This window comes from Onychostruthus taczanowskii, unplaced genomic scaffold (genome assembly GCF_017590055.1).
Source record: "Onychostruthus taczanowskii isolate IOZ18803 unplaced genomic scaffold, ASM1759005v1 scaffold4, whole genome shotgun sequence".
In the NCBI taxonomy this organism is placed as follows: Eukaryota; Metazoa; Chordata; class Aves; order Passeriformes; family Passeridae; genus Onychostruthus; species Onychostruthus taczanowskii.
In genome coordinates this window covers 17251244-17270127 of record NW_024501459.1, presented here as the reverse complement: position 1 = coordinate 17270127, position 18884 = coordinate 17251244, and the positions used below count along the sequence as shown (strand labels likewise).

General features: G+C 36.5%; 1 protein-coding gene across 1 annotated transcript; it reads right to left on the bottom strand.

Moving 5' to 3' along the window:
- Nucleotides 1–1525: 1525 nt before the first annotated feature.
- Nucleotides 1526–17785, bottom strand: DECR1 (2,4-dienoyl-CoA reductase 1). Its single transcript, XM_041412666.1, has 10 exons — nucleotides 17683–17785; nucleotides 14269–14471; nucleotides 13284–13341; nucleotides 13048–13134; nucleotides 10664–10811; nucleotides 7303–7402; nucleotides 5985–6057; nucleotides 3886–4032; nucleotides 3510–3572; nucleotides 1526–3417 (listed from the first exon to the last, which is right to left on the bottom strand). The coding sequence occupies exons 1-10, from the start codon at nucleotides 17749–17751 to the stop codon at nucleotides 3358–3360; spliced, it is 1008 nt and encodes a 335-aa protein (XP_041268600.1). The 5' UTR covers nucleotides 17752–17785; the 3' UTR covers nucleotides 1526–3357.
- Nucleotides 17786–18884: the final 1099 nt, after the last annotated feature.

Below are 18884 nucleotides of genomic sequence, written 5' to 3'. Positions count from 1 at the left end.
AAACTGCCTCTGCACCCCTACTGTCTCCTGTTGCAATCTCCAATGTACACCATTACCTTTTCTGACTCATTCCTCCATGATCCTGTCCCTGCAACTTCATAAAGTGATTTTGCCAAAAAGCAGTACTTGTTTTTATTCTTCCTTTTACATTGAGGCTCACTGGCAATCTCAGGGTGAGAAATGTAATAATCTCAGGACAAATATGCAGCCTAAGACAACGCAGACACTACCTCTCCTGACAGTTTCACTGTGTTTGGAATAAAGTAGCTGTGATGACTGTGCTTTATTTCAGTCTGTGAGTACTACAAAGCTGTGGGGCATGCTTATTGGACATCTCTTGGGTTTTAGCTGTATTTTATGCCTTTTTCAGGACAGTCTAATCCTCAGCAGCTTCTTTTGGAGTTTCCAAATCAGACACTGCCTGGGTTAAGTAGTAGCTATAAAGGTTCTTTCTCTTATTCTTTTCCAGAGTTCAGATATCATGTGTTGCTATTTCAGTAACAATTGCATTGTACTTAGGCAAAACATAAACTTGGGATGTTTAGGATTCATGTCTTCATAGCAATGTTCCTTTCCTGTCCCTACAAAGTCTAACAACTCTCACTGAAAGAAATGTGTCCTAGTCAGACTATTCCATTTTCCTGCAGCAGTGGATGACAAGATCAGTTACGTTTTTCCACTCAAGTCTATGTATTAGCAAGTATTTTGTAAGTAACACAGAACTCTTAAAACATTATATGCCATTTCTAAAACGTGCATATTGTATACATCTTGTCAAGACAAAATGTTCAGCATCTAAAAGCAACTAATTTGTTTAGTTTGAAATGGATGTCACTGGCATAACCAAGATAAAATAAACCCTATTCTTATTATAGATGCTCATTAAAACTTTAAATGTGCTTTCTGGTTCCATCGCTGTAAAAAGAGGTTTTTTTTGTCACTGTACAATTAATAATTCGTTTAGCTATGAACACTTAACAGGTAGAAGACTTCAGAAGCAGTACAGAAGTCATTTCTACAAATGACAAAATTCTGTTAGTAAATAAATCCCCAGTATCTCTTTGTGAGACAGGCTTTAAGAGGCCTTCAATATTCTGACAATGTCAGATGAAGTAAAATCTGCTATCCTATGTTACTATTATTTTATACACAGGGAAGAGAGCTATATGACAGGCAGAAGTGCTTCCTAGCACCCAAAGCCAAGCACAAGCTGTATCCCAATTTCATGCTGACACTTGGAATATGCCTCTTTCTTGATCTTTCCCACCTGTGCCTCACACAGGACCTATGTTTTGTGAGCCAAAAGGAACTTACCAGTCTTCTTGCTTCAGATGACCGGCTCTGAGGGAATACTGCAAAGTACACCTGTCCTGCTGTTCACAGGCTACAGAAATGACTTCAGGTCACATGAAGTCTATGGCAACTTCTGGGACTGAACATGGTCATCTCCAGTCTCAGTCCAGTACTTCAACCACACAATACACTTAACTATAGTAAGTCACAGAAACCCACAGATGCAAGAGACTGATAAGAACTTATTTTTATTGACAGCCTGTCACCAGAGGATAACCTACTAGACATTCCAGAGAAATAACTGATGTTGCATCTCACAAACATACATTTGAATTTTTCTCTGAAGCACTTTTTTTCAAATGTCAAAGTCTTATATGCAACTGTATCCCATATAAGGAGACAATATAACTATATGCAAAGGATGACAAGCAAAAAACAGTATATAAGGGCCTAACTTCTCAATTAATTCACTTTTTGGGGAAAAGACATGGCTGTCATGTCAGAATTTGATCTTGACAACACACCTACAAAACCCAAGTTACCATAAGAAAGCTTTCCATTGTGCACAAGAACACCTTGAAGGCTGCTCCAATAAACACGGCTGATCTGTTTTAATATCAGAGGCTGTTCAATCCCACACACGACCATCACTTACAGGAGAAAGGCACATGGAAGCCTGCACTAATACAGTCCACACTTTCAGCAGAATACATCTTAGCTTGTTCCAGATTTGTAATAAGGCAATCAAGTGACTTCAGTCAGATGCTGGCATATGTTAAGTATGCCCTAGATTGTGTAGAAAAATACAGGACTGCCACCAGCACCTGAAGGAAAATATCCTTAAATTGATTCTATTGTCCTGACTCTTAAATCATTGTATCAGTCTCAAAGCACATAAAACTACGTACATGCTTGTATGTGGGGACAGGCTGAAGCTCTGGTTAAACACACACCAAAAAAAAAAAAAAAAAAAGGCATCCATTTCAGGTTGTAAAGGCAGAGGCCGATAATTTCTTTGAAGAACTCCAGCCATTGTCTGAGGCATGAGTGACAAAATCTACCAACTCTCTAAATTTGGATAAAAGAGGAAGAGCAATTTTTTTATTACCTGTTTATCTGGGATGGATAAATTGACTAGATTCAGAGGTAATGCCATCTAAAAGTTTCTTTAGTACCAGCCTGTGAATGCAAATAAAACCTAAGGATTTTTTTGTACATTTCAACAAATGAGCTTTCAACACTTTCAGTCCCAATATACAATATCCCTTTAACAGTCTAAAATAAACCGCTTTTTATGGAGAGCTGCCATAGTCACCCGTATGTAATAACAAATGATTTTCAGCTTCTCATTTTCAAGAACATTAACTTCATCATGAAAAAGAGCAAGCTCCTTAGAAAGGCACTGTAGGTCTGTAAATGCCATTTTTAAAGTTCAGAAAAAGATAATTAACAGACTGAAAATGTCACTAAAGATGAGACCAAGACAGTTAGGCATTTCAAGATTTCCTAAGTAACCACAGGAGTTACATCTTTTCTCAGTGAATGTAGTCCTACTAATAATGTGAAACTGTATCTGCAAGTTTAGAACTTCTTATTGAAGTGTGAAGACTAGAACTTAGTATTTTGTTTCTCTCTTCAGATTAATGATTACATTCAGTTATGATACTACTGACATGCTATTGGTACTACAATATAAAGAGACACTTTCATACATCTGAGAAAAAAAAAAATCCTCTGAAAGATCAAAAAAAAACAAAGAAACAAAAAAAACCACCTGAAAAAACCCCGACCACACTGATTGTAGACCATGGCATGGCTGTGGAAGACAATCTAAAGACCAACGAAATATTAGTGACCAACAACAGTCGTTCACTATTGGCAACAGAATAGATTTTACATTGGAAAAATATACAAACTATATTCAAAATACAACAATTTTAAAATATTTTATTGAAATTAGCATAAAAAAAGATTTTGAAGGCTATTTCTCAATTGGTTATTTCTAAATATTAATGAAAAAGTAGTGGTTCATTTCCAAGAATCTCCACCATAAAGTTATGTACTTTAGGAGCCTTTTGTTTTTCTGATCATTGCTTCCATCATATCCCACTGCTCTTTGGTAACCTAACAAAAGAAAAGAGATTTTATTGGAATTTCATATCATACTTGCACATCAAAGTGTCTGAATGTAAAATAGCAAACAAGGAAATTAATACCCTCTTCAAATCATTGAATTCTCCTGCCATAGAAACATATTCTCCACCATCCATTCTGATAACCTAGAAAGAGCACAAATGGTGTATTTAGTAATTGTGTGATTTCTGCAGTATTCCCTTGCTATGAACTGTGAAAATAAATTTTACTGATTTAGGTGAAAAAAGCCCATACTCAAAATAATGCAACGCAATCACTTTAAAAAGTTTTTTAAAGGTGCTAACAACCATGCCCTATACTTTAAAGATGAATAATACTTGTAAAGAATTTTAAATCAAGATATTTTGTTTCATTTCTGAAACCAAGGCTTTAAAAAATATCAGCGACACTCACACCATCATCAGGTTAATTGTACAAACAAGATCAACCAAAACTCACTGCTCCATTAACCCAGCTTGCATAGTCACTGCAGAAATATGCAGCAAGATTTGCAATTTCTTCTATAGTTCCCAGACGACCACAGGGAATCCTCTCAATTATCTTCTTCTCAAATGAACCTGTTGGGTCAAGGCGGCTAAAAGCACCCTGAGAATTAAAAGAAACATTAAAAAAGAAGTTGTAACAACATCAGAAAATAAAATCCAACAGAGATTTGACTCCACAGACACGATATGGAAGTTAATATTTGTGAGTAATCTGTCTACACCCTAATTGTCAGTAGCATAAAAAAGAAAGAAGTAAAAAAGAAAAGCAATTTATCCCTGTTGCACTGATATGCATCTACTGATGATAAGCTGGAATTTAATCCATTTGGGATAAGTCACCCACCATCTATGTGCAAGAAACAAAAGGGTTTAATCATCTTATTTTCCTCAAACACCCTTGATAAACATTTGAGGAAATAACCAAAACTCAAAATTGCTGCATGGACAGAGGAGAGGAACAAGGGGGAAGAGGAACAGGAAAGTGACCAGAAATAAATTACAGATGGCATAGTAAATAAAACGGAAAAGAAAAATCCATCAAGTTCAGTTAAATTGCAGCAACTGCTAAAGCTAAAGGAAGTCATCAGAAGCTTTGGTACTTGAATAGCTTAAAATGGCATGGGAAATAAAAAGGGGTTTTTTCTGCTCCTCCACAAGGAAATAACTGCCTCACTCAAAATCAGAAATGTATCAGTAACATTCATGTTAAATTACTGGAGTCAGGATTTAAAACACATTGTAATTCATGTAATCATGGCTGCAAGCATGCCATTTAAGTATTCTATTGCCATGTCTTTAATTGCCACTTTATAAGCCTAACAGTGCTGTGCTTGTATGTCTTGTTCTTTTCCCATCATGACTTAAAACAGTTAAGTTTTAAAGCCACTGATATTGCCCCTAAGGCAGAAAACCTTGATTTTACAATATGCAAATATGCTGTCTGCCTTTTTATGCTTTCAGGGAACCATACACCAAATGTAGCATTTTATTAATAACACACATTATCTCAAACAGGTTATACACTATTAGTTCAAAAAAGGAACATTAACTGGAGGTAGCACTATAGACTTAAATCCCTTAACTTGCCAAACGTTTTTCTTCTCCTTTTACTTAAATATACACAAGATACAAGGCCTAGAGAACTTCTAGTCTGATCCTCTAATGGTATTTCAACATTCTTATAATCCTGCTAATTCTGCCACTTTTTTCTTTCTAGTGAAAAGAGTCAAAACTAAGTTTTCCAGTGTAGCATCTAAAACTGACAAGAGGGAAAAAGGAAAGAATAGTAAATAAAACAAACAAACAAAAAAAGTAAAAAAGAACCAACTCTGCACCCCTATTCCCAAAATAACAGCAAAAACAACTGTGAAATATTTTACAGGAAGAAGTAATACCATCATTATAGTTGTTAGTGCTCATAATCATAATAATTTGATTCAATGGGAAATGGATCCTCCTTTCTCTTCTTTCAGGACTGCTTTCTGTGTTCTTCCTGTTCCAGCTGCTCTGGATTACTTCCTTCAAACCCTCCAGTCCTCCTTCTCACTCACTTCAAAGCTTCTCAAATCCTTGCCAACTTAGTTTTTCTAGTTTTGAAATTTTCAAAAAAACTAGTGAGATTCTGTTCCCATATACCTAAAAGAGATTCTAAGATTTTGGAATGTTTCAGATGTTTTGTTTAAAAATTAGGGGTTCAGGCAGAAACAAGAACTTTACTTCAACAAGTATAAAAATTCACTCCACTTGACAAACTAAGTACACAGAAATAAGAATCATCATTAAGTACTTTGATATATCAATTCTTTCAAACACTAAAAAAAAAGGTTCTGTTTATATCAAGTGTAGTAGAGGGGACAGTGGCAGGTCTTAGAAGTTCAAGAAATCCTATTTTACAAAAAGACTAAGAGGGAAGCATGTTCAATATTCCAGCACAGTCTTGACTATGAAGGAAATCATATTAGAACTTACAGCTACAGAAAAGTTAGACTGTTGTGAAGTTAAGTCTGTACTACAAAGCATATTCAAGGCTGTGTTTCACTTCATGCCATGTACCTTCGTTTTTATTGGACCTGGTTGAATCACATTGAATCTCATGCCATATCTACCCCATTCAGCCGCAAGAGACCTAAAAATTCATTAACAGAATGCATCAATATTTAAAACACAATATTGTAATCCTATTCAGAAAAAAGAAATTAAAATTTAATCAAATGTGTAAATATTAGAACATTCCTGAAGCAGATAATTTCTAATTAAAGGGGGTTTTTGTGCTTAACAAAATCATTTCAGAGAAGCAAAAAAAAAAAAAAAATCTCATTCACCAATAGAGGAATCCTAGGTAAAGCAGGGTGAAGGAGCAATTCTTTCTCCATTGCAAATCACAGATGGTGCTGGCACCTGAATTCCTTACCAAACAACCATTAGGCCATCATCTTTCTGTGGCAATTTAGACTATCCCACAAGTACACATTTCTAACATTTGCAACACAGCTCTCACTTTATGTTTTGAAATAAAACCAGAGGATATATTCTAAAACAGGACCACTAGAATAGTTTTGCTTTATAACATTTTCTCTGCATGATGAGTACTTTGGATCTACTATAATGAATGAATTAGCTGAGTCATAAAGTCTCTGCAAAGTACACATTTCCGTTACAGCTCTGTAGAACAGAAATCAAGACCATTACTCAGTCCCTCATTTTCTTCCAGATAAAGAATTCTAGTTACTAAAAGGTTTCCAATCTATTCAATTCTTTCTGCTGAAGTGCAGAGGAAAGATCTATGTGCTATGAAGGACTATCCTGAAACTAAAAATGAAAAAATCTTTTTGTTTGCTGAGCACCATGAATATGTCAACATGATACTGTTCTGAACTAAGTAGAACCGCAGACTTTAATTTCAAATACTGACAGGAAACAAATTTGTTGATGAATTTAAGCAGAGCTGAAGCCACACTATACTGCACCCAAATAACAAGCATGTATTTTCCTCAGACAAAAAGAATGTAGAAGGTGCTATAGATCTCAAACAGTCCCTTTAATAGCTGCTTACCTATGCTGGTACACCTATGAGAATGCAAGAGAACCTGATTATCAAAACTGTGTGGAACAAACTTTGGAACTTGCAATTGCCAAAATAAGTATTTCTACTTGTCCTTATCTCTGTCTTGTAAATAAACCAGTAGCAGTTTATACTTCCCTCTGAAAGAAGCTATCAGCATACTATTTTCTTACTGGGATACTGGAGCTTGGACTGAATTCTCGTGGAACAGTGAAACAGGGGGACTACTAGTGAGCTCCATTTTTATAGACCAATTACCCCATCCTAAGGATGTGAAAACCAAAGCACAAATTTTGCTGTATTACTCACTTGCTCATTGCTTCTACACCAGCTTTGGCAGAGGCACTCGGCAACACAAATCCTGAACCACTCTCTGCATAAATTGTTGTAATAGCCAGGAATGCTGCTCCTAGAAGGTACAAAAAACATTTAAACACAACCCTGAAGATCAAACTCTCAAGTTCAGGTAAAAGCAAGCTAAATGGTATAGAAGATTTCAGCTCAGGTGGTAGGGATACCTTTTCACTCTGGGCAGTGGAAAAGGCATTTCAAAAATACAGTGTTTGAAACTTTCTTTCCAAGCCTTTTCATTTCAGTTCCCTCTTTTGCATGAGTGCTAAGAGTTGTTCCAGGTATGTGCAAATAGCTATTGATTAGGCTCTGAAGGTCTAAGCCCTCAGACTTCCACTGATAATGAACTTAATGCATAAATTAGTCTAACTGGAGTGAAGGCCTAAGATCTTACAGTATTTTTTCAGAAGCTGCCCCAGTCTAGTTGTCAGTAACCAGACATTTTGTCCTAAATTCATCAATTACTAAGTGGGGGGAAAAAACCCAAAAAAACAACAAAACAAAATAAAACCACAAAAAAAAACCAACCAAAAAAAAAAAAAAAAAAAAAAAAAAAAAAAAAAAAAAAAAAAAAAAAAAACAAAAAAAAAAAAAAAAAAAAAAAAAAAAAAAAAAACAAGGAAAAAATCAGCATTAATGGTTAGGTTTCGCATAATCTCAAACTAACAGATGAGGGCTTGAGTCAATGCAGAGAAATAAAGATTTTAAAGAAATTTTCAGAAGCTTTTTCAGCAGCAGAGCCAAGTACAGAGTGAACCTGTATAACATTTCCTATTATTTCCACTACAAACTCCATCATAAAAGAACTACTTGCTTTTATATGCTACATTTTACAACACATTTAGCAAAAAAAATTCTAGAATATAATGGAAACTGCAACTACTTATTTAATCTTTCTTTTATAGAATCCTGCAAATTATATCCGATCAATGACTGGCATGAGCTCACTGTAGCTGGGAAATGAAGGACAAGGGATGACAGTTCACTGCTTACGTCACAGTAACTAAAATAACTGCTCTATTTGCTATATTTCAAAAATAATTTCATTAGAATAGCTGTCCAGGGGATATTTCTAAAACAATATACACTACTGATAGATTGCATGTAAGTAGACTCAGGTAAAAAATTACAGTAATATTACACAAGAGAAACTATAAAGAACCAAAAACAAGCACTAATTGAAATGCCAGCAGATATCCTGAAACCATGGGCCCTGTTTATAAAAAAGGAGTCTTCACTGAGAGACTTTGAAAAGAAAAATCTACCCAGGCAAAAAAAACATAGAACAACATTGAAGTTATCTACAAATGATTGTTAATTACACATTTTGTAGAATTAAAACACTGATTTTCTTTTTAAATATAGGTTAAATAGAGGTAAGCTAGGTGAACCTAACACAGAAGCAAGAATAACTGAAATTTACAGCTCTGATACTTAAAGAACACTTCAGCTCATATACAACTTCTATTTCTAAAGCCTAGATTCATAAAATGGACAATAACTTATCAATTAGCTCCTCTCACTTTGTAAAAATAAGTAACATACTAACAGATTACAAATTCCTTTTAAATACCAGCACAAACTTGCAGTCTAAAAGCAGAAAACTTTTATTTACCACATTAGACTTAATGAAGGTCACACTGCAGACCTAAAGGACACCCCACTGTTCTAGAAACTGTCAGTTTTGTAGTATCCTCACAGACGGCTCTGAAATATTTGCACTAGATAGCATCACTTTAGAAACTAAGGTCTCTGCTCAAACTAAAAAAAACCAAGCAAGTACAAAGAAAATTAAGGTGAAAAGACAAACACATACACGACTTACTTAGAAAAACATGTCTTAAAGAAAGCCTTAAACAGAAAGTCTTATTTACAGATGGACTCTCCTAGAAAGAAGACATGCAAGTAGTAGCAAAAGAAATTCAAATGTTTTGGAAGCTTAGAAGTCAAAGAAAGAGAGACAACATGAAGGTAAATGATATTTGGATTTTACCAAATTTGAGGACAGAGGTAAGGAAAGCAATGTTGTTCATTCAACAACAATAAAAACAAAAACATGTTTGATTTCATATTTCACATTACTATATGGGCACACCATGTGCACCTGGAAGACCATAAGGCATCCCATTTCAATGGTCTGCCATAATGATATATTAACTCACAGCTGGGGATGGGTTTGTCATGTGGGAATATCAGCACTAGAATGGTGGAAATTAATTTTCCATGTGCTGCTAAAATACAGAGGGAACATACTTGTATACTAACAAAAACTGTTACAGAGCCACTGAAACAACATTAACTTAATATTGTTATAGTTAATTAGTATAAACTCATAGAATACTTTTTGGAGACGATTTTGAAGAAATTCAGCTGATTAAGAGGTTAAAGAAATACCAGTGTAAATACAAAAGTAGTATTTCAACACAGTGGTTGTACCTAGAAAACAGGGCTCAGTAGTGAGGGCACATGGAAAACCATAATTATATCCCTGCTTTTAAACGAATTTGGCATTATATTATTCTGATCTCATAAAATAGACTCATTGTTTTTCAGTTTATAACTGGAATGTAAAATGAAAGCAGTTCTTTGTAAATAATCTATGATATAACACAGAAGGGCATACATCACGTTTCCTGTTAAAACAATAATCTGGTTAAATAAATCTTTGGCTAAAGGGTATATAAAAGAACGTATTTTTAAGGTGAAATTGTGTGATATTGATATTAAACTTCTGTGATATTGAATTAAACTTCTAGGTAGTCCAGAATTAAGAATTAAACCTGGGAAAATAAAATCCAATACTGACTTCAATTTCAAAGTTCTTTTTCAAATTATCTTAAAGGTAATATTCTCTAGTACTATTAGTCATACAGCACAGCTGTAAATTTTATTTTACTGTAGGAGGAAAATTCAAAGGGGTATACTGACTTCTTGTTCATTTAAAGAAATATACCATGTTCAGTTCAATGAAATTAACAAGCATAGAGCAAATCCAGAAGAAATAATAGCTTTTTTCTTTTTTAACACAAAGCTTTATTTTTTTAATTTCAAAAATCTTTTACAACTACAACTCTGCAATTAGATTTTTATATTTGGCCTCAGCTGGCCTCTGGACTCAATTGTAAGGCCTGATACTACAATGAAGTAATTGTTAGCCAGATCTACTGTGTGATACTTAAGTACAGCTTTCACTGAAAAACTTCCTTTCTAGAAGAGTGTTAAAAATTGTATTTCTCTTCTCACATGAACTCTCAAAACTGGCTATAATAACAGTAAAGCAAGGAAAGCAAGTACTAACATGTCACAATGCTTAAGATACCTTTTTGTACTTTAATGAGCTCCTTTCCAATTTCCAGAGTTACAAAAGCAGTACCATTAAGTACAATATCAGTTATTGTTTTCCAGGCATTAGCAGAAAGTCGTTCAGAAGGGGAAATAAAGTTTCCAGCTGCATTATTTATCACAACCTGAAACACATGAAGGAAAAGAATTAACTAAAAATAATTATTCCTGAGACAAAAGTAAAGAATTTACAAGGAGTTTTTTAGTGTTTCCAGGGACAAAAGTAAAAATACTCTCATTGAATGAGGTATGGGGGGTAGGGAAAGAGGGAGAATAATCCAGAAGAAATTTTACAGAAAATAAGCTGTATTTCCAAACTACTGTACTGAGGAACTGTATAATATAGAGGCTGACTTAAGTCACTGTTTTCCATAGTGTCTCAAGTGCATCCTAAGAGGAGAGTTTGCTCCCTTGAAGTTTGCATCAAATTCGAGCATGACATCTGTTGAATATAACAGATGCATGGGAATAGAAGCAAAACACAGGACCTGATAACTAAAGTCTGGATGAAATGACTGCTGCACAACAGGAATTAAAATCAGTCATGATGAGAATATTATGATACAATGTGCTGCAAACAATTACTACAAAACTTCTGTTGAACAGATGTACATCTGTCACTTCCTATAAACAATCATCAGGTAGAGGATACTTTCACTTCAGGGGACCAAGCAACATATTAGCAGTATTTAAAACAAAAATAATGTAGCTAGATCTAGCATATTTAATAATATAATGTATTGAAGAATAAAATGATGTATTATAAATGGAATGGCACCTTGATTCACATATGTTTGCCCATAAAAAAACCATTTGTCCTGAAGAACTTCTGGGCTAAATTCTAATGAAGATATTCGAATTTTCAATAACAAAACAGAGCAGAGTACATATTACATGAATGTGAAACGAATAATATACAGCAGCCATAAATTATACATATGGACACATGCCTTTAAATTCAATTTAAAGGCCTCCCTGAAATGTGAAGGAAAAAAATCCAAATACCTTGAGATACTAAGGAGGTTACTTGAATCATTGAATAAATATAGGAATGACATAACAATAAAACTAATGAACTAAGAACTGTACTGTATGATCTTTGAGGAATGTAGGACTGCCAAAATAAGCCATGACAAAAGAATTACTGCTTTCTAATTGGGAGTAACATTCTTGGGAATGGAATGAACAAAACAAAGCTGGAAGGACTTTCAAGTTTCTGTCTTTGATATCTCAACTCAGATGCAGTGTGGCAGTGAGTGATACCCAGGATTCATAAACTAACATCTCATGTCTGCAACTAAGAGAAAAACTGGACAAAAATAACTGAATATTCAATTTACTCTGCCATCTATCTTAAACACATAAAATACGTGAAATTAAAGAGAAGGTAGATGCTTGCAAAGAACAAGTCATGGAAAGCATTTATTCAGAAAATTACTGGTGCTCTAAAAATGTACTATACAGGAAGAAATCTCCTCCCTCTCTGCACACATGTAAAACCTGAAGATCATAATTTTGACTTAGGCCAAAAACTGCCTTAACTAACAGTCAAAATACTATCCAGAGAATCTTGTCTACAAATCAGGACAGTGAGCTGCCTTATTTCTAGCACTGTTTTATAGCATACAGCTATACAGCTATATAGCCTACAATTTCTCTACTTCTATCAATATTTAAAATTCAGTAGGTTCTCCACCACATCGGTATAAAGCTCCTCCTGAATGCAAACTGTCAACAACTGACACACAATAATTTTAAATTTACAGTAAATGGTTTTAAATCTGGCTGTCCTTTACATTGATGCTGCATCATCACACTTTCTATCAGCCAGCAGAATCCAAGTTATCTCACAATCACATCAGAATTTGGTGATTATCATCTTTCATTTTATGAGAACTTAATCTTCAAATTGGAACCTTCTTTGTGTATATCAATAAGCTAAGCAAGGATCAAAGAAGACATTTATGGTTATTTCCATTCCTAATTTGTGAAGCATTGTGTTAAGACGTAATTCAGTAAACACAGGTAAATCACCTTTTCAGGAGGATGTAAGGGCAATATTCCATTCCCTTAATTCAAAGAATTCCTCCAGAATTGTCCTATTATTTGAAATGAGATGTTAAACCTCAGAGTAAGGGTAAAAATGTTTTGTCTACTTAGCCACCAAATATTTTAAAAACCACAGGAATAGAGTAACTGGCCTAACTATGAATGTTAGCTTTACCTTGAAGTACTGCCACTGTTCTATCTAGTCCTTTTAGACTCCATTAACTTTTTATCTTATTAAGTTTCTTCACACCTACTATGCAAAGTATTTTCATTAATGAAGAATTAGTTCTTTCCTTTCCCTAGAAGACTTACATCAGGATGTCCTGCCACTTGGATTGTTTCAGCAACGGCATTCTTAACTGAAACAGGATCTCTCACATCACACTGGATGGCATGAACCTAAAGAATAATGGAAAGGCAGTTTTAATACTTAAAAACTGCATCATTCATAAATTAAACAAGTCCACAGAAGCATACAAATACAAAAAAAAATCTAATAAAATGTAGAGTATAATACGTAACATATTCATAATTCTGCAAAAATTTACCTTATTCCCTGTTTTAGAAGAAATTTCATCTGCTGTTCCTTTCAAAACATCCAGCTTCCTAGAAATAATTAAAATCCCTTATGTCAGTCAAATGCAATGACAATTCAGATTAGCAAAATCTTTTTTTTTTCTGAGCTAATATGAAGTATAACTTAAAATATGTGTGTGTGCACATGCATGTTGCTGATTTTCATCAATTAAAACTATTATTAAAACTATGCTTAACCACTAACTTTCTGAAAGAAAACTTTAAGTAATTTATGGTTAGTGCTACTTTAAAGCAACTCAGAAGTGACAATGGTAAGAGACTCTAAAGCTAAGCAACATGTGATAAGCCAGAAAAAAAAGCACACAATCATAACAAATTTAGTTTTAGCTACTACTCTACTAGTATTAATAACAGATATACATATTCACATTTAAAACTAAACAAATTACTATTAGGATGAATGTCACACCACTTCTGTTTGATTTAAAATGAGATTGTTTTTCCAGACTTTGCTGAAGTGCTTCTAGACTCTACTGCAGTACTTGAGAGTACTTGAGTTGTAGAAAATCATCATTAAAGGAAAATCAAGGCTCTTGTTGAAAGTAAGAAGAGGAATGGATTTAATTCTTTATTGTAATTTAAATCTGTATCAAGAACACCTGTAATAAAATTTATTACTGTTCAATACTGCCCACTGCAAATTTTTGTTCTCTTTAAGGCTTTAATTGAATTAATGAGTAATATTTGAGGTTGTTTATTCTGCTGCCACATTTCACAAAACTGTGCTTAGTTTATTTCTTCCTACTGTTTTTTATACCATTAAACATCTGCAAATAAATCTGCAAATTTCTAGAATCCACAACAATGACACTGTAATTTAAATGTGTACTGCAACAGAATAAATAGAATAATTTTTTTCTGGTTTGTAAGGAAGAAAACATCTATTCAGCAGTCAGTACCAAATGAAAGTTCTAAACCATCTTCATTAATATTTACCGGCTTGCTATAACACACTTGGCACCTAAACTGGACAAAGCTGTTGTCATCCCTTTGCCAAGCCCAGTACCTCCACCAGTTATAAAGGCCACTTTCCCTTGGAAGGTATTTGGTGGCAACATCACTTTTTGAAGAGGTGAGAAGAATGCAGCTTGTGGTGCACTGCTGTCTTGATGCAGCACATTTGGCCCACGGCTGAAAAACTGAAAGAAAAAACCCAGAAAAGTTAGGTTTTTCTCCTTTCTGTATGTAGGACTGTTACAAAAGATCAGATTTTCCTATGGCAGTGGAGGTGACAAGCATAACTCCCTTTTTAAAACTAAATATATATGAATATAAGGATGACTAGATCACATTATAGCAACATAAATGGGCCTTTACTCAAATGCTATCTCTAGACTAGGAAAGCACTTGAGCTATTTTTATATATTACACTGCAACTAGAGAACTACTGAAAAATCACTTCAGTCATGCTTCTTGCTACTTCATGGATTTTTTGTATCTATCACTTCCACTAAAGCATGAAAACCATTAACAACTAATTACAGAAGGACTTGGCCGTCAGATTGACATATGCACTGTAATTTAGGCACAAACAAATCCATGTGATTTTAGTTACATATGTATGTATTTACAAATTTAAAATCTTCAGTAACAGACTCATGACTTTGATCCTTTATTACTGCATCCAACCAAACCTTCTTCTTTACTGGAGAACAGGACAGAATCAAACTTTACAAGACCTGCCCTAATGGCAACTGGAGCTGCTAAGGAAACCAATGCCATCTCCCAAACAAAACTGGGCAGGGTTGGGATATCAGCATCACACTCTAGCCCAGCAGAAATACCACATATAGTACATTAGCCTCGGAAGGATTAGTCCCTGCAAAAAGATACATGGTCGGAACATGTTTAAAAACAGACATGAAAAGAGAAAAAAAATTCAGTATTACATCTAGAAAACTATGCTAGTAAGAAAATACTCCACAGATGTGATGAGAAATTTCTGATGTCATCAAGAAAGTTGCAGCAAAAATGGTGAACAGGATATTTCTAGCATCCTATTATGCTAAACTAACTCAAGCCCTAATCTAAGTATTGAATTAAATGCCTTGGGACAGCAGCACTACAGTAATAATTGAGAAATTCCCTTATTATTTAAAATACAAAAGTTACCATAACCTGAAGTTGCAAATGCTTCCAAGTACAGCAAAACTAGATTTACTTTATTTTTTATATGCAAAATAATTAGAAGACTGTAAGTTACACCTATTTTCTCTGGTTTTACCTTGTACTTGAGCCTTCAATGTACTTATTTTAATACAAAAAAAAAAAACCTGATACAATTTTGTGAAAGAAGAGTGAAAGGTTACTCTTGTATGATCCTGTTAAGAAAACCGTGCAATTGTTCAATAGAGTGACATGAAGAAGAAAGGCAGGTTTAAAATAGCAAAAATATTGCATCTTATTCTTCTGTTTACTAATACACATTTTGAACATTACAATTAAGAGACAATATATTTAGTGGCAGATGATTACTCTGTACTTCCCACAGTTACAATGCATTGGGGGTTTCACAAACTTTGAAGTTGGCCTGCAGAAATGTGCACATGAATCTTTCTGTGTGGTAACACATATACATAAGTAACTCAGGTGAAGACAGAGGTATTAAATTATCTGTGGAATTACACAGACAATTTAATACAACTTGAAGTATGGTGCTAGTAACACCAGGATCACAGTCTCTGTCCCTGTATTCACTTAGGAGTTGGACTCAATCCTTGTGGGTCCCTTCCAATACAGAATGTTCTGTGAAAAACTAAAATTGAGTTGAATTGAAGAGCTGGAGCCACTACATAGGACAAAATTCAGAAGGCAAAGCTTGAACTAGAGCTAGAAGTATCACATTTGTAAAACACTACTGTTCTTTAATTCTCCCAGTGAAAATAAAATTTGCATGATTCCACGGAGTACCAGGATACTACTAAGCCTCCAGGAAAGGGAAATGTGAGGGTTCTCTTTTGGGACTTTCTTAGTAGCCCCCGATCATCTCTCTTCAGGAAAAAAGCTCCCTCTGGAGAATTTCAGCTCACGGCAGAGACTGCAAATCAAGACAACATGTGGACTACCCCTTCCTTCAGGACATGGAGATAACCTCTGTGAGTGCTGAGACTCCCTGATCAAGGGTCTGGTAGTGACAGACACAGCCCAGTCTTCTTGCCCTCCAAGAAAGAAACACTGCAAGCAGCTTTCCTTCTGCTCCAGCAGGGAAGATTAGGACATGCCATAACAGAGGAAAGCAGAAGGCTGCACCAAGACTAATAAAAGTATGGCAATGATAACCAGCCAGTAAAGTTGGTATAATTGAGCAATCTTTTAGTCAGACTGCTATCATCTCCTTATTGGCTTGCACAAGAGGCTTCTATGACAGCATCCATGCAATTTAATCATTCCACTGCTTAAGGCTGAGATTTTAAATTAAATCTCAGGTGTAAACAGAGATATAAAGACGCCAGTAAACAGCTTAAAAAAAAAATCAAACAACAAAACCATAAATCACTGACCAACCAAAAAACAACCTTTACCCAGGGGGTGGAAGTGAACTGTGAAATAAGTGCAGAAAGCCATCTCACAAACACAAAAGTAGTCACTCGAAAGAAGCACTGTGCTCGTGAAGAACTCACTGGAAATGGCCTCCAGCAAGATCCACACAGTTACAGAATCATAGAATGGCTTGGACTGGAAAGGACCTTAAAGATTATCTTGTTCCAACCTGCCTGCCACGGGCAGGGACACCTTCCACTGTAACAGGTTGTCCAGAGATCCATCCAACCTGATCTTGAACATCTCAGACGGGGCATGCACAGCTTGTCTGGGCAACATTTCCAACCTAAAGCACCCTCCCCTTCAATCTGAATCCATTCCCCTTGTCCTGTCACTACATGCCCTTGCAAGAAGTTCCCCTCCAGATTTCTTGCAGGCTCCCTTCAGGTACTGGAAGCCTGTCATAAGGCCAACTCGGTCACAAGTCAAGCCGCGCCACTGCCTGGACAGCAACATTGCAGCCATTTGCCTAAATGGATAGCCCGGCACAGCTGCGCTATCGGGGCCAAAGGGCGACACCATCAAATGGGTGACACGGCAGCGCCCGGCGCTGGGGCAGCAGGCCGTGTGCCGGGCAGCTCAGCCCGCACCTCTGCGGGGGCTCCGCGGCGGACCGGGCCGGCAGCTGAGGAGAACCGAGGGGTGCCCCTTCCCGGCTGCTTCCCCAACCCCGGCAGCGGGAACCGCAGAGCCCTGCCGTGCCCTCCCTCTGACGGAGGGCAGAGCCGGGGCGGCGGGGCAGGAGGTGGCGGAACACCTCCGCTGCGCCGCCCGTCCGCCCTCAGCCCGACAGCACAGGGAGCGCCTTACCCGCCCGGCGCCGAACACGCAGGGGCCGCGCACCCCCCGCCGCCACAGCCGCGCCGCCACCGCCGCCATGTTCCCGGCCGCGCTCTGCGCCTGCTCGGCGGGGAGGAGCGGCGGGCAGCGGGGAACCGGCGAGACCGCCCCCGCCCCGGTGCTGCGAAACGTAAATATGTAAAAGTTTTCTTTAAAGAGGATGTTCTTTGATGTTTGATCCTTGATCTTTGTATACTTTCAAGCCTGATCAACACGAAAGGAGCAAACAAGCTCTGAGCGTTGTTCAGGTGAAAGATAAATTATTTGTTGGTGGATTTGCCTTGATAAGGCATAGGGCTTGACATGTTTCAGTGATCTCAGACCTAGAAAAAGATTAACAAAACTTGGGAAGAGGGATGTACTACTGACAGTGGACACAAAGAATTCACAATTTATGGGCTACAAGGACATTTGGCAAAATAGCCATAATAAACAAAAACTAATAAAGACAAGTCTGCAACATTGCTGAAATCAGCTCTGACTGGGTATTTCTGATGGGGGAGATTGCCCACTCACCCAACAGAGGAGAAAGACCGAGTATATGGTCTAAACAGCAGGAGAAGTGAGAGAATCACAAACCAATAGAAGATAGAATGCTAATTAGTAAGAGAACTAGGTAACTGGTAGCCAATGAACATGAATGACCTTTTTTGCTAAAATGTTTAAATAGCAAAAAGTTTTGGTGTCCTTGTGCTGGCCTTGTGGATTTGTCATCCAACACACTTTTCTGCACAGAACTGTAAATAAAACAAATGTGGATTGCCTCTTGCACACCAGATGAGAGAACCTATTTTGGAACAACACAGGGGCACCTTCTTGGCCACAGCCACTGCCCCGGTGCCCTCAGTTCCAGCTGTGGGAGTTGGAGAATGCTTGATTTATCTGTGTTGAGCACAGAGACTGACTGATGGAAAAAGTAATGACTGACTGATACCCACCCATTTGCACAGCCTTGGTAACCACAGAAACCTGCAGAGTCGTACCTACTCATAAGGAAGGGCAAGGGGTTGGAGGAGTAGCATGGTAGCTGTAAGAACCTACAGATTTAATAAAGCTTCAGGTTTTGATATAGTTGAATGAATCTACACAGTTACAAAACTTGGCATGAAAGACAACAAATCTATTAGTGGGTCTGTGCTATCAACTTTTGAGTTAATAATTCCAGGCAAACT

Bases quoted from the DNA above. Each gene is read 5' to 3' on its own strand.
- DECR1 (XM_041412666.1), bottom strand. From the start codon at position 17,751: ATGGCGGCGGTGGCGGCGCGGCTGTGGCGGCGGGGGGTGCGCGGCCCC. The intron at 4,033-5,984 runs GTACATGGCATG...TTTAATTCTCAG, and splicing joins CAGGTCCAATAAAAACGAAG to GGTGCTTTTAGCCGCCTTGA. The intron at 3,418-3,509 runs GTATTAATTTCC...TTCTTTTGTTAG, and splicing joins AATTCAATGATTTGAAGAGG to GTTACCAAAGAGCAGTGGGA.